Source organism: Pteronotus mesoamericanus, unplaced genomic scaffold (assembly GCF_021234165.1).
Source record: "Pteronotus mesoamericanus isolate MK-2021 breed Mesoamerican mustached bat unplaced genomic scaffold, CSHL_Meso_final scaffold_174, whole genome shotgun sequence".
In the NCBI taxonomy this organism is placed as follows: domain Eukaryota; kingdom Metazoa; phylum Chordata; class Mammalia; order Chiroptera; family Mormoopidae; genus Pteronotus; species Pteronotus mesoamericanus.
Genome location: NW_026555309.1, coordinates 33,917,679 through 33,933,026, shown reverse-complemented (window position 1 = coordinate 33,933,026; position 15,348 = coordinate 33,917,679). Strand labels below are relative to the sequence as shown.

The following is a 15,348-nucleotide window of genomic DNA, read 5'->3' as shown; positions in this document are numbered from 1 at the left end:
GTATGTATGCATTTATAAAGAAGTTTTCAAGGTCTGTATAAGACTCCCAGAGGCTGTGTACTCCTATGTATCCTGTGGCTCTCTGATGTAGTTCACTTGATTTTAATCTGGAAAAGGGATCCTTTTGTTACCAGTACGCACACGGGGTAGCAGAAAAAACAACTTGCTTTATCTCACCGTTTACATATAGTACTGTAGGTTTCAACAGCTGGTATTGGCATATTCAAAAGAACACATAATTCAGCACATCTGCTCTTCTCCAGATAGCTAATCAGCTTGTCCCTTAATATAAATATTAGGGAATTCACACTTGGATAGCTGAAAAAATGAATTTTTCCCTTTTCTTTTCAGTCAATGAGATTTTGGTGATGAGACGAATAACGAAGTATAATAGTCGTCCCTCCAAAGGCTCTTTCCTCATTACTTCCTGTAACACGCTGCGTTTCGCGTCAAGGACTCTTCATGCGTGCTTTCGGCCAACCAGATACAGGGCTCTCATACCTTGTTACACTGTTAGTAATTTCACTCCTTATATGCAGAACTACCAAATGCCAATTTTCTAACAAATTGCATTTTCCAGTTAATATTGGCTTCAATTTTATAGTCTCTCTGGAGAAAAATAAATGTTGGCAGGAAGTTCACAAAAAAATGTGACGTTCTCCATGAGGGCTGTACTTCTCTTTCTTGCTTCACTTGTGCCTCTCTGTTCCACTTATGCTGGCCCTGGACTGTGACCGGGTCGACGTCTCCTGGGTGGAAATTTCGGGGCTAGAAAGTGAGTGTGTTAGGCTAGGCAAGGCATCAGGGAACTCATTTTTATTGAATGCTTCCTAGGATGCACTAAATACTGGATTAAGTGCTTTATGTACTTTATTATCTAATTCTAATCCTATGAGGCAGGAATTATGCTTTTAAAACAAGAAAACTGAGGGGAGGGGCAAGGGATGGGAATAATGCTGAGTATTGCTATGGTTCTGTGTGCTACATACAGTACATAGATTATTTTACTTCTTCTCCACAGTATCTTATGAGGTAGGGATTCTTGGGACATTTAACAAATGGCACAATGGGGTTCTCATGCAGGTTTTTATGCTTCCCAACCATGTATCTCTTTTCAGTTTACCATGAAGTCTACCAGCTATGGCAAATTGTTAACAGATTTTAAGATGTTAAAAAGGAGGAAACTAGATCGATTTCTTAAAGCAACTAAAATGCCTTTCAGTATGAAAACACTCTTAGGCAATTACAAAAACACAGTATAAACTTGTGCTTTTAATATATACCTTTCTTAATGAATTTTCCCCTGACTCTCAATCCCTTTAAAACCTACACCAGGCTTTTGAGATGCCTCTGTCTCCTTTACCCCACCTAAACTTTGAAGCCCCCAGCAGCTTCTCGTCACGCTTGCTCACACGCCACCAAATGCCTTTCTCCCTCCTGAAGAATGGTACTCAGTGTGCACGTGATAAAGTCCTGTGTGTGGGCCCAGGTGAGCAGACATTTCCCCTCACCCTGTCCCACACTCTCCTCTAAATGAGATTCGGGAAACTTCTCTTTTTTTATATTGAGACAGAACAAGACATTATATATCAGTATACATTAATTATTATCTCAGTATACATTAGAAGTGTAGTACAATGACTTGACAATTTGCTATACATGTGACATGATTACCATATCAAGTTAATGAACATATTTATTACCTCATTATTATTAGTAGTAGTATTTGATGAGAACACTTAAGATCTCTAGCAAATTTCAAGTATACAATACAGTGTTACTGTTGTCACCAGGCTATGTATTAGATCCTTATTCATTTTATGACTAAAAGTTTGTACCCTTTTTAAAAAAAGTTTTTTTTGTTTGTCCCCTCCAGCAACCATCATTCTCTTCTTTAGTTCTATGGGTTTGACTTTTTTTTTTTTAATTTTTAGATTCCACATGTAAGTGAGATCACACAGTAATTGTCTTTCTCTGTCTGGCTTATTGCACTTCGCATAATGCCCTCCAGGTTTATCTAGGTTGTTGCAAATGGCAGCATTTCCTTATTTTTAAAGGGTGAATAATTCTCTCTCTCTCTCTCTCTCTCTCTCTCTCTCTATATATATATATATATATACACACACCACAATTTTTTAAATCTATTTATCCATTGACAGGCACTTGGATTGTTTCCATAGCTTGGCTATTGTAAATGAGGAACAGATAAGTGCAGGTACTTCCTTAAGACACTGATTTTATTTCCTGGCTATCTACCCAGGAGTAAGATTGCTAGATCACAGGGTAGGTCTGATTTTAATTTTTTGAGGAATCTCCATGTTCTGTCATCCATAATGGCTGTACCAGTTTACAATCCCATCAACAGTGTTCAAGGGTTCCCTTTTCTCCACATTCTTGCCAACATTCTTTCTCTCTCAACAGGCTGGTCCATTCAGGGCCAGGGAAAGGATCGCCCCAGGCTGGTATGGATCTGTCCTTTGCAACACGAACGGGTACCAGGCAGGGGATTGAAACCCATCTCTTCAGGGCCGAAATCAGCAGGGACCTTTCCCACTGGACAAGGAGCATAGTACAGGGTTGCCACAACTCAGCTGAAGTGATTGCCGAAGTCACCACAGGTGAGTGCTGCAGGCCACCGGCGCCTGATGTCACCCTCATACAGGAGGAATGCACCTCTACTTCACCCAGGCCTGAGAGTAGTTTCCGTTACCAGCCTTTAGGGGCACTTAAAATTCCAGAGGTAAACTTAAATTTGTCTAAATTAAGGCACACCTTATGTTCTACTAACTTGGAGCCAAAGGGTTAGATTGTGAAAAGCTTAATCCCATCTTCATTCAAGAAAACTTAGTGAGCCCTGACCAGCGCGGCTCAGTGGGTTGAGCATTGTCCCGCAAAGCAAAGGGTCGCTGGTTTGATTCCCAGTCAAGGCACATGCCTGGGTTGTAGGCCAGGCCCCTGGTTGGGCGCATGCAAGGGGCAACTGACTGATGTTTCTCTCACACATTGATGTCTGTCTCCCTCTCTTTCTCCTTCCCCTCCCCTGTCTCTAAATAGATAAATAAAACCTTTAAAGAGAAAAGAAAACTTAATGATTTGGCAAGTCAGATGTGACTTCCTGGCCTATAATCCCAAGCGGTTTATTGGAGGCATAGACTTTGAGGCATAAACTAGCAGGGTGTTTATAAACAACGGGAATTGATTTCGAGTAATACTTTATCACAGAATAAACTCATTGCAAATATATTAGGAAGCTCACAGAGCTGATCAGAAAGATGGACCACCAGACTCTGAAAAAGAGCCAAAACTAGAGGGATCTAGGTGGGAGCAGGCAGAGCAAAGGGTTTATGGGAAGAGTCAACAGTCACTGCGCCCCTGGCATGAAAGGAGGGGCGGGCAGGATGGGGGGGAGGAATGAGTGTAATCTGCACCCTTGCAGTGCGCTAAGAAAGGGTGAGTTAGACTATGAGTGTAGAAGAAAAGCCCTTCCACACCATACTATTGATTGAGTGCTTGCCATATGCCAAGCATTTTATATAATGTCTCTTGGTGTGTCTCATACTGTAAGAAACAATCCTTTTGGGGTCCTGAAATCAACTAATTGAGATAAGACCAATCCTTTAAAAATGAAATAATTTGGAATAGAAATACCAGTAAATACTGTTTTGTGTTGTAGCATCATCCAGGACGTGTATATGTGTGTGTGTGTGTGTGTGTGTGTGTGTGTGTGTGTGTGTGTGTGAATGTATACATCAAAACACATTGCCTCATTTTATTGAGTAATCCTCATGATTCCCTTTTCAATGTAGTTTTACAAATTGAGAAGCAAATTCTTAAGTAACTTGCCCAACATCCCACAACTAATAAACAACAGAACTGACTTTAGCTCTATGTCATGTCTTTCCAAAGTCCATTCTTCATTCACTACATTGTCTACAGAGATGTGGAACTTCTCACTGCTTTGCCAGTATTCCAAAAACAATAGGTCTGTTCAGACTACTGTGATAAATAATTTTCATGCCACCCTCCAAACTGTACAGAAAGGTAGGTAGGTAGGTAGGTAGGTAGGTAGGTAGATAGAAGATACATAGATGATTGAAATAGACAGACAGACAGACAGTCTGATAGATATAAACAAACAAAACACAGGCTGTAAAATTTGGTACATTTGCTAAGGTGGACTCCATATTTAATCTAGGATGTTTCATCCGCCAGCACAAGATACAGTTACAGTGTCTATATGCTATTGTACCTGATTTTGAGCTCTAGGACAAGTTGCTTTTGATGCTGAGATCTAAGACCAGCTTCTTCCAGGTCTCCTGTGGTCACTTAGAAAGAGGGCATTATGTGACATAGTACGTAGTATCCTCAGCAACAGTCTTCCAGTAAACCCAACTCTGAGTGCTTTCAAGTTGCTTCTTATAACATTCTCAGTTCACCCTGTTTTACCATCTTCTGTTACCACTTCTTTCATTTTTCTCTGTCTTGGAAGAAGCAGTACAAGGTAATAATGACAAGTGAGTGCTTTAAAGTTAGATGTGCCTGGATTCAAATTCCAGCTCTATGTCTTTCTCAATATTTTACTGAAATCTCTTCACTTTTCATCCATAAAAAATAAAGGAAATAATAGTATCTACTCGATAGGGTGTCATCAAGAATTGAGAGAAATAATCCATGTAAAGCACCCAGTACTTGACATATAGTAGGTGCTCGCTAAGTATTATTCGTGGTTTTTCTTATAATTATTTCTCCATACCCCTTCTGTGCAATATGCTAGCCTCTGGTGATATGTGACTATTGAAATTTAAATCCATTAAAAGTAAATGAGTTCCTTAGTCACACTTGCCACATGTCATGTGCTCAACTGCCATTTGTGCCTAATGGCTACCATATTGGACAATGCAAACCTACAGCCTTTCCATTGCAGTGGAAAGCTCTGTTCTAGCAGACGATTTCCCACGTGACATCATGTGAACAGTGTTTCTGAACTTAAGCTGTGCTGAAAACAACAAAAACAAAGTTTTAAAATTTTACTCTCAAAACCCTCAGATTGCTGACTGCCACCCCCAGAGAATCTGATGCCACAGTTCTGCGTGGGGCCCGAGCGTTTGTATCTAGTTAGAAACCAGGTGGAGCTGATGCTGCTGGTCCACAGGCCTCTGTGAGCAGCACCGACACAGGGAGCAGCTTCCTCTGGCACTCAGGAGCCTTCTGAATGATGGGACACACATGAGCGCATAGTAGGGTTTCTCCACATTTCCTCCAGTCACGCAAATATGAAAAAACAGTTATTTTGTAGAATTTCTGCTGTATCTCCAAGGTATTCGATCTTTTTGAAATTATCCTGAAATGAATGAGTGCTCCCAAATATTCTCCAATATCATTGAAAACCTTTTTGGGGTGTCCCTGAATCTTTAATTGGATGTGCCTATTCTGCATGGCAAGAAAAACTGGAGTTTCTGAACCTGAGAGTTGGAAAAGGCCCAAGCCAGCTGAAAACTAAATTGAATGAAGGTTCATGTGTAATACCAGAGGAGTTCAGGCTCCTTGCAACAACTTCAGGAAAGTTCTTGGGAAAGAATAAAGATTGCCAAAGGGATTTGGTTTAGCTTACATTCCACAAATTTTGTAAAATCCTTCTCTCTCAATAAACTGAACTCTGTTTCAACAGAAAAACAATGAGGCTGTTGATAAGACCAGCCAAAGGAGAATAACAAAGAATCAGGTGGACTGAGCTAGCTGGGTGTTGGGAGAAAAGAAATTATGGAAATGACCAAAGGTGCCACCCACTTCCAAATTGAAAGATGCCTGCAGAGTTGGGGAACGGGGCTTAGGTTTTAATCAGAGCCTCAATTAACTTGATAATGCATTCAATTTGTCCTGTGTAGCTCGAGAACCTCTTCAGATAACCAATTTCATTATATGAAGGCCATGAATACCATTCGAAGTCAACTAGAATTAAAAATAATCACAACCGGTTAATTCAGAATATCCAGTGGCATAGCTTTAAAGTTCAAACATAGAAGAAAAAAAAAGAAACCCAAAGTTGCAGCCCCTTTGCCCACATATTCTGCAGGTTGTAGAAGTGAATATTGTCAAAAACAAGGACTCAAGATGAGAAGCCACAGCTGCGTCTATGCCACTGTCCTTGGGCATCCTTGGCCAGGAGGGGTGGCAGAGGTCTAGGGCCCTTTTCAGAGGATAACTAGACTTATCGAGGGGCTCAGCCCAGAAGGACCCAACGCCTATGAGAAAAGGCGCCTTTGGAAACAGCAGCCCTTGGTTACAAGTGGAAAGTTGCCTGCAGAGGAAGGGGTATATGTTCTAACTGGACGTTCAGTGAGAAGCCACCTGATTCTGTGAGCACATGCACACCCTGTTCCTCCTGCCACACTCCAGAGGCCTCTGCCGCCCCACTGCTGTATGCTTCTCAGAGAAGCCAAGGGCCTCTCCACACCCCGCAAATCCAGAGTCCCGGCGTGGGAGAAGACATATGGCACAGAGGGGAAAGAACGTGAATTTTGAAATCTATACCACCTGGGTTGTGACATGTTCTCCTGTCTAATCTTTGCTTTTTTCACCTGTAATATTCAGCTAAGGCCCTGCTACAGAAGCTTGAGGTAAAGTGACATTCAGTTTGCTTCATAATGTTGAGCTGAGCTAATGATGGTATAGAATGATCAATAATGCCCTTGCTCTGCTCTTCCCAAACTCCATCCCCAGCAAATAAAACGTCCTGGGCTGTCCCTAAAGAAGTTTCACATATTTATGGAGGCCTGGGCTGATGTGTTTGCCAGGGTCTGTTAAATGTGGTGTTCTGTGAAGCCCCCCCCAAAAAAAAAATCCAATTGGTACTTGTTAACCCTTTTCAGAACTCTCAAGTCAAGGGTTTTAAATATTCACGTCTTCCTAAATAAGACCTCGGATTCTGGTGGCCGTCCCTTCATCTCGCGCAGACACTCAAAGTGCTAGTCTCTTTCTCTAGATGAAGCACCACACGTGAAAGCCTAAGCTGATCGAAAGGTTCCAGTTTTGTCCCTTTGGCTCAGAAGGCACCATGCGGACAGCACCTGAGGTTCCTGGACGCCACAGTGGCCAGAGGAGGGACACGGCACTTCACGGACGGTGCCACGTCAGATGTCTGTCTGCTACAGCAGCTTTTCCAGGACCCATGGACGAGTCATCAGAATAATTTAAAAAGCACTCCTTTCTATTTATAAAATGAGCTTTGTTCAGCTTTCTTAAAACTAAAAATTAGGTTATTTTTGAATGACTCACTCCTGACTTCTTAGGTGTGTCACAGTTGTTAACTCTGATGATGTAATGGGGGCAATGCTTGCTTTCTCACCAGGTGGTAGACACAACTGTGTGTGTGTGTGTGTGTGTGTGTGTGTGTGTGTGTGTGTGTGTGTGGTGGGGGGTGATGATGATGTTGACTCAGAGGTCGCTTACTATAAATCAGACGTCAGTTTTTCCTGCCTTGAGACAGGTACACCTCTCTACCTGCGTGTTGTCAGATGGTCAGATCAGGGCTGGAGGCCAGATAAAATGCAGTAAATCCCAGCAAATGGAGTATCTTTCGGTTTATTTTCTTTAGTTTCACGGAGCAATTTAAATTACAAGATAAAAATCAAGGAATATATTTTCATGAACAATTACTTATTTTTAACTTTAGAAATTTGTGGCTGGCCCTTAGAAGATTACATGCCTGGGAAAATGGATTGACGTTCATTGTTTCTCTCCCTCCCTCTCCCCCTTCCCTCAGCTTGCACCTACAAAAACCAGGAGTGCCGTTTGACCATACATTATGACAATGGGTTTTCCATTACCACTGAACCACAGGAGGGTGCCTTTCCCAAGACAATCATACAGGCTCCATATGAAAAGTTGAAAATGTCTTCAGATGACGGAATCAGGATGCTGTATTTAGATTTTGGAGGCAAAGATGGAGAGATCGTAAGTGCACTTTTCTTTACAAAGTGTGATTTCCTGTATTTCTTTATGCAACACACCTAGAATGGCTCTCAAACATCATGCCACCTTGTATTTATTTAGCACTGGACTATTAACAAAGTACTTGCGGGTTCATGTCTTATTCGATCCTTGAAAAACAGTGATTGAATCCAACTCTCCCACAGTTCCTTATGTTAGTCTTGTTTTCCACTAGAATGCTACATGCGTATCTGAATCCAAGGGAAGAATCCATTACAAAGTCAGCATTATATTCTGCTCAAACAGGGTACCCACCAGCTTCAAAACGTACATTCATTTTTAAAAAGTGCCAAATGTCCGATCTAACTTTGTCCTTGTGCCAGGTGTGAGGAGGCAGGGTTGCGACCCATGTAGTCCCAGCCATCGGGGGAGGTCTCAGGAGCGGACAACACAGAGGTGGGAGGTGGGGGGCGCTGGGCACGGGCAGAGTCTGGGCAGAGTCCGGGCAGCGGCAGAGAGAAGGCCAGGCAAATGTCCAGAAGTTGGGGGAAATGTCAAATGTCCAACAAATTTAGCAAATTTGCCAGTGAAAGTAACATACTTTTCCTATCAATCCAAATAGCCCCTACATTTAAATGCATGACTTCCTGTGATCCTCCCTGCCTCCCATAATGAAAAAGCACGTTAGTTCAGTTCCAGTGAAGGGGGAGAATTGCACTTCCATTTCTCAGGAAGACATAGCATCTCATTTACATTGTGGAATGTACAACGTCAAAGACCTTCATTTTGTAAGAACTAGTCTCTGTTTAGGTCCTACCTAGTCACTGGATTAATCAACAAATATTTATTGACTTCCACATGATAACAGGGATGGGGATATATAAAATACAGAGAGGAATCTCAGTTTTTAAAGATCTAATAATTTCAATTCAGCTACTGGCCTCCTACAACCTATCCTTCCTCACCCCTATCTGTCTATAGCTATTTCATTGGTCATTCTCTGAAAACCGTTCAGGGTTACCTAGTAGGGGCTGACAGAAAGAAAGGGCCAGGACCACACTTAAAAGAGCAGAGGGGACTTTCTCCCCAGAGCTGCAGCACCACTGTTCTAGAACATGCCATAGTACTACCCCGACACAATACCAGATTTTTTTCCTGTGGAAGCTTGTGATAGGACTGACGCCCTGTGGCTGACAGCTGATCTGAACTCCCTTTCTGAGAACATTTTCCAACCAATCATTTTTCTAACTTTTAAAATGGATCCGCTGCATTTTATAGGATTTTTTGTTGTTGTTGTCATTTATTTGTATGTTTCACTCAGTGAAGTCAGCCCAAGGCACCAGTTTGGAAATAAATAAGTGATCTGAAAGTCCATTTTACTAAGAATGCTTCTAGTTCAGTTGCTATTCTGCCAATCACGCAACTGTACTTTTTCCTGGAAAAGTTGAAAAGAACAAGAAATGTTCTCCTGCTCTATCCTTGACTTGAAAATTCAAGGCTGTTATTGCCTCTGAGGAAAATCATTTATGTCTAAATGTCAGCCTTTTTCCTTGTAATTATAAGCTGACTTGGAAGACTTAGGAAGGACTGATTTTTTTGCTGATAAGCTCAAATTCACAGACCGCTCCCCAAAAGTATCTGGTGAAGCAACCCCAGGGAGCAGGCAGCAGGCAGGCCCAGTGTGGAAGAGGGAAGCAGAGAAGAACTGTGGGAATGCAATTGAGGGCCCAGAGACCCGTGTTCTCTGAGTCTGGAACTAATCACCAACTGTCTTGGGCAAGTCCTTTTATTTCTTTGGATCCAAGTGTCCCCATCCATAACATATAGGGACTGAAGGAGGTCATCTTTGAGGTGACTTCCAGAAGTTGCATTCTGTTTGGTGAAGTAGGATACTGTGGTTAAGCTCTGACTCTGGCATCAGGGAGCCTGGTGTTTGAGACCATGGTGTCTCTGTACTGTAACATCTCTGATCTCAGGAAGGTTTATAACTACGCCAAATCGTTTCCCATGGAAGTCAGAGATCATAACCACAGCTACCTTGTAGGGGTTTTGTGAAAATGAAATAAGAGAGCATATAGAAAATATAGCACAGTGCCTGTTTTCATAACATGTAAAACCTTAACTTTCCTAGATACACGTTCAGGTTATTATTTTCCTGAAGTGCCATCATCTGCAGAGAATTGGGGACAGCAGATAAGAACTGGGGACAGTTCCGCCCGTTCTCCTGAACTGGGTCGGGTGATAAAAATTCCACCCAACCCCTATGCTCTGACCTTACGTCGGCTCCGTAGGAACATGAGGAGGAGGGTGAGGCTTTAGAAGGGGCCTTAACAGACATGTAAGGCACTTGCCTGCAACAATCCAAGAGGACAGGACAGATGATACTAAGGACACAGCTGCCTAGCAGTATTGGTTCCATGTTTGCAATGTATAAAGAATTTTCACATACAGTATCTCATTGAATACTCTAATGACCCTGTGAGTTAGGTAGCACTGAGAAAAACTTTACGTGACTCGTCCAAAATTCTACACTGAAAAGGGTTAGAGCCAGGATCAAACCAAATCTTCACATGTGAAATTTAGTGCTGCTTCATGCTGTGCCAAATCCAACATAAACATCATCACTATCGTGATACCAAAAATAAGACGGTCAAGAAGGATAACGTCAGTATTTTACAGAACCAATTTCAGGAAAAAAGATATGTGAGACAGAAAGAATAAGTTCAAAGAGTTATTTTTTAATCTCCTTGAAGGACAAGGATTTAAAAACATTAATTGCCCCAGTTAACTTTTAAAAGCAGGAAGTGCACAGATCCGTTTGATGTGTAAATCGCTATTCTGTACCAAGCGTTCATTTGAAAAATCCCTCATGCTCACTTCTTTTCAAATTTCAGCCACTGGACCTTCATTCCTGCCCCAAGCCAATTGTTTTCATCATTCATTCCTTCCTGTCAGCTAAAATTACAAGACTGGGCTTGGTGGCCTGAACACAGGGGCAACTTGCCTTTTGAGAGGAGGTCTGCGAGGCCCCTGGATGTGTGCCATCAGATGCCGCGTGCCACAGTCAGCTTTACATCCTGAGAGTCCTGCATAATTGTCCCAGACTCCTCTTGTCAGTTTCACCAACTGCAAGGGGGTAGCCTGAGAAAATACCACCAGGAACGTCAGAGTAAAACTCAATGGGTAAACAGGAGAGGACGATTGGAAATACACAGCATAGCTTTCGACAATCAAGGACAAGAACAGTAGAACAGCATGTACAGATCTTAATCATACCAGTTTCTAGGCAACTGGTTCACCCAGGTAAGTAAGGGCTGAATAGCAAGATGAGAAATGGACACTTGCTCCTCTCTCCTCCTGAGTAACGACCCCTTGTTTAGTGTGATTTATTTCCTACTTCTGAGTTGACTTTCCCTGGTAAGGAGAGACAAGTACTTTAAATGGAAACCCACCTTTTATTTAAGTATGAAACAGCTGTTACTTTTTCTTAAGGAATTATCTTTTAGTGATACAGAAAGATTCTGAAGTACTCTCATTAGCATATGCTGAGCAGGAATTGAATAAAGCCTCAGATACTGATCTGAGATATAAGCTGGTGGAATCTGAGCCAAAGTGGACTGCTTAAATTGCGTAGCTTCACTGAGGAGTGGTGTGCATGAAGGATGCTTAATTCGGGGCTGTACTCACACCAAGGTCCGCTGTGGGGGAGACTGATAGCTTTATTTATAGAAAGCAAATTATGGATATTTTTTAAAAAGATTGTCATTTGATATATGTATACAACTTGCGTGGGGTTAACTAATTATCCCCATTTTCTGGTTTCCAGTGGAAGCACTGAGCAATTTATTGACCCTTGTTTCTGCCTGTGCTTGTATGCATGCATTTTCGAACCAGTAATAGAGCAACGTCATATAATTGTGGATGATACCGGGTTTTAGATGTAGACCCAGCATTATAATCAAATCTACTGGCAGCATCCGCAGTCTTTCAGAATTCCAGGGAAAGAATATAATGACCTGATATTTTTCTACAAGAATATTTTCAGACATACCATAGCGTATTAGTGATTTAATGCTTTTACCTTTCAAAACAAATTCATTAAAAATACACCTAATATTTGACTTCAGAGTCACTTTCAACAAACCTTGAAAATTAGCTCTAGAATTTCTATAAGCATTTGTAACCCTTCTTTCCCCATACAGTTTACATAGACAAATATTTTGGGTTAGATTTATGTATTTTTTTTCAGAATCGTATTTTGGCAAATACCTATGCAAGAGCTTTAAAAAAGTGGAAACTGTGTTAAAGGAATGGGATTTTGCTCACTCAGACATAAGTGTTTATTGAGTTGCAAAGTTTTATTTTAGATCAGCATTTCCCAAAGTATGTATCATGTAACACTAGTCACAAGGGGCATTGAGTGGTGTCTTTTGGGGATGGAAATAAGAGGTTGGTAATCAAAAATGTTTGTTAAATACCAGGTTAAGAAAAGTTAAACACATTTCACAATTGCAGGCCTCCCTGGAGAATTTACTGTATATTGTGATTCTTCAAGGGGGGATCCATGTGCCATTCCTACATCTACCAATAGAACGCCTTTCTAACAGAGCATCCTGTGAGGCTAGTGTTAAAAAAAACACACACAACTTTGGAAAACACAGTTTTAGGTCACTGATTTTTTTGTTTGTTTCCTATTTTAAAATACTGAAGAGTGAAGTCCCAGGCTGACTATTGTAATGAAAGCTTTGATGCATTTGTAAATTATACTGCTCTCTTTCATTATATATTTTCAGAATCACTGGAATGTTCTTATACAGAAGAATTATACTTGTGATTGTAAATAACATATTAAAATACATATATTAATGCCAATAGTTGAATTCAACAATATGTAATCTAAGGTGCTCAGTAGTACATGAAGTATGAGTTAATTACTCATAATTAAGTTGCAAAGATCCTATTATATATTTATAGACAAATTAAAATGATCATAATTACAAATATTTCTTCATCACTTAAGTTTTAGACTGATTAATATCTGGGTGGAGATCAGCAGAAACTACATTCTCTGCATTTATAAAAACTTAATTTAAATATTTATATTTTAGAAAAAATATTTGAATAAAATTGATGCATTTTCTGAATTAAAATGTGTTATTAGCAAGAAATAGAAAATTTTACTAAGAGAATTGTATATGTGAATCATTTTATTTTCTTTCAAGTTAGTGTATCATATCATAATGGCTATGATGAATCAATTTCAAACATTCAATTTTTTTCTCATTTTGAATTCAACAAGTTACAATGACTTTACAATGTAGATCTTAATCTGTCTTGATATGTTATGAATGTTGTGAATGACACAAACTCATATGTCTGGATCATGTCTGGGATAATCAATGAATCACCTGAGGAATTTGTTTCTGCCCCATTCACTCTGTGCTCAGTCCGTTCCTTATGTGAATCAATGAATTTTAAACCCACAACGTCTGTCCCTTTAAGGGCAACCCAACAGAAGACAGTGATGTTTAACTCTATGTACTTAGTGGGAAGCTACCCATTTGTTAGAGATGTGCTTAGGTGAGCTCTTTGCTGTATGACATATCTTTAAGCCATCCTACAGGGATTTAAAAAAGGCCAATAGGAATACAGGTACCTATACTTGTTTTCTGACTTGAACTATGTAGGATAAATAAAACCATCCACCTATTAAAAAAACATCCAGACAGAAGCATGTAATGAATTCTATCAGTTGATGGAATTAAAAGGCTGAGAAATGCATGCTCCTTTGTTTAAGCTTGTCAACATTTCTTGGTTGAAGTCAGAAGCCCGCTACTAAAATTAATGTGCCAGGGCCCCTCTAGTCCTTGTTTTACAAATATTAGATATTCTATCTTAAGGGGATTGGAGTGGGGTGGGGTGAGGGAGTAATTTTTGAATGTACCTTGAGTTAAAAAAAAATGTGCCTATGTTTATAGTACCATGAATATCATGTAAAATTTATATATGAGTTAAATAAATATTCACCTCTGAATATGGTGGCCTGAGTGGTGGTTTCGCAATAGCACAGAAGGACATGGGCGTGTGCAAACACAGCCTGCAATCCCCTCCCTGAAGACTGGCCTTTAGAAGGTGCTAACGGATAAAGGGGGTGCCAGTAGCAATTTTTTTTTTTTTTGGAGTTGTATATAGTTTTCGGATGCATTTTCCCCTGGGACTTTGGGATCTCATTTTTAACTAAGTTTTCACGGGATTCTACAAGCTCTTAATGCTCAAGTTCTGCAATACTAGAACTTGGCTTGTGTTTAAATTGCTTGTAATCAATGAAAATTTAGCAATATTGAGATTACATCTAGAACTGTAGAATCTCAGTTTTGAGGATACTTTAGAGGTCATCAAGGCCATTATTGCCCAAAGTTTATTTCTAATTTTAGCAATATTTACCTTAGCATCTTAAGAGTGATTTGCTAGTAATAGAGCAACACGGCAAATACATATAAAAATGAATATAATCTGATTAAAAATTTTAAAGAGTTTGTACCACCTGAAGTCATCACACATACACTATGGCCAAGTACTACATTTTCAGAAATGCTGACCTTGTATACTATTCCACTAAACTCAGAAATTTCTTCATGAACGTACCTTGTAGATGTTCATTCCACCAGAAATAAAAAAATGTCCAGCTATGGGAGGAAGCTCCTTATTTCGGAGGCAGGCCACGCCATTGCTGGACGGCCACAGTAGTGAGACAGTCCTTATGTTCTTAGAGCCAAAACTTGTGCCTAACTTTCACTCATCACCTTGCTCTACCCCAGAAAACACTGATAGTCCGGCCTTTCCCACGTGAGTGTCTAATATGAAAAGACCATTCAAGGCTGGGGACTACTAGGTCATATAAAATGACCTGAAAATGGTTTTAATTGGGACATTTATAATCCCTCATTTTCATCTTTAAAATACCCATTGGCCAAGATTAAAACCTTCCACAATACCTAGTGGCGGGAAGTCATGGGAAAAGAAGCCATTATATCCACCCATTAGTAGGTATATATTTAGTAATAATTTGGATAGCAATTTGCCAATATATAAAAAACTTTAAAAATACATTTACCGGTTTTCCCTCTCCCACAATACCTTGCGCATACTCTCTTTCCAACTTGGGCCTGGCATTAACGGCTCACGCAAAGAAGAATGGCAAGAAGAAGAAGGGCCATTCTGCCATCAAACAAGTAGTGACCAGAGAATACACCATCAACATTCACAACTGCACCCATCAAGAAGCCTGCCGCTCCGACACCCAAGGAGACATGGAAATTTGCCTTGAAGGAGATGGAACTCCAGATCTGCCTATTGACACCAGGCTCAGCAAAGCTGTCTGAGCCAGAGGAGTAAGGAATGCCCCACACCGTATATAGG

At 40.5% G+C, this 15,348-nt stretch overlaps 1 protein-coding gene across 1 annotated transcript in view; it reads left to right on the top strand.

Moving 5' to 3' along the window:
• Positions 1 to 13,871, top strand: part of SNTB1 (syntrophin beta 1) — a 205,129-nt gene extending 191,258 nt beyond the window's left edge. Inside the window, exons 5-7 of the mRNA XM_054590441.1 lie at positions 2,422 to 2,618; positions 7,763 to 7,953; positions 10,824 to 13,871. Coding sequence (XP_054446416.1) covers positions 2,422 to 2,618; positions 7,763 to 7,953; positions 10,824 to 10,916 — 481 coding nt within the window. The 3' untranslated portion in view covers positions 10,917 to 13,871. The remainder of the gene's footprint in view (positions 1 to 2,421; positions 2,619 to 7,762; positions 7,954 to 10,823) is intronic.
• The last annotated feature ends 1,477 nt before the right edge of the window (positions 13,872 to 15,348 follow it).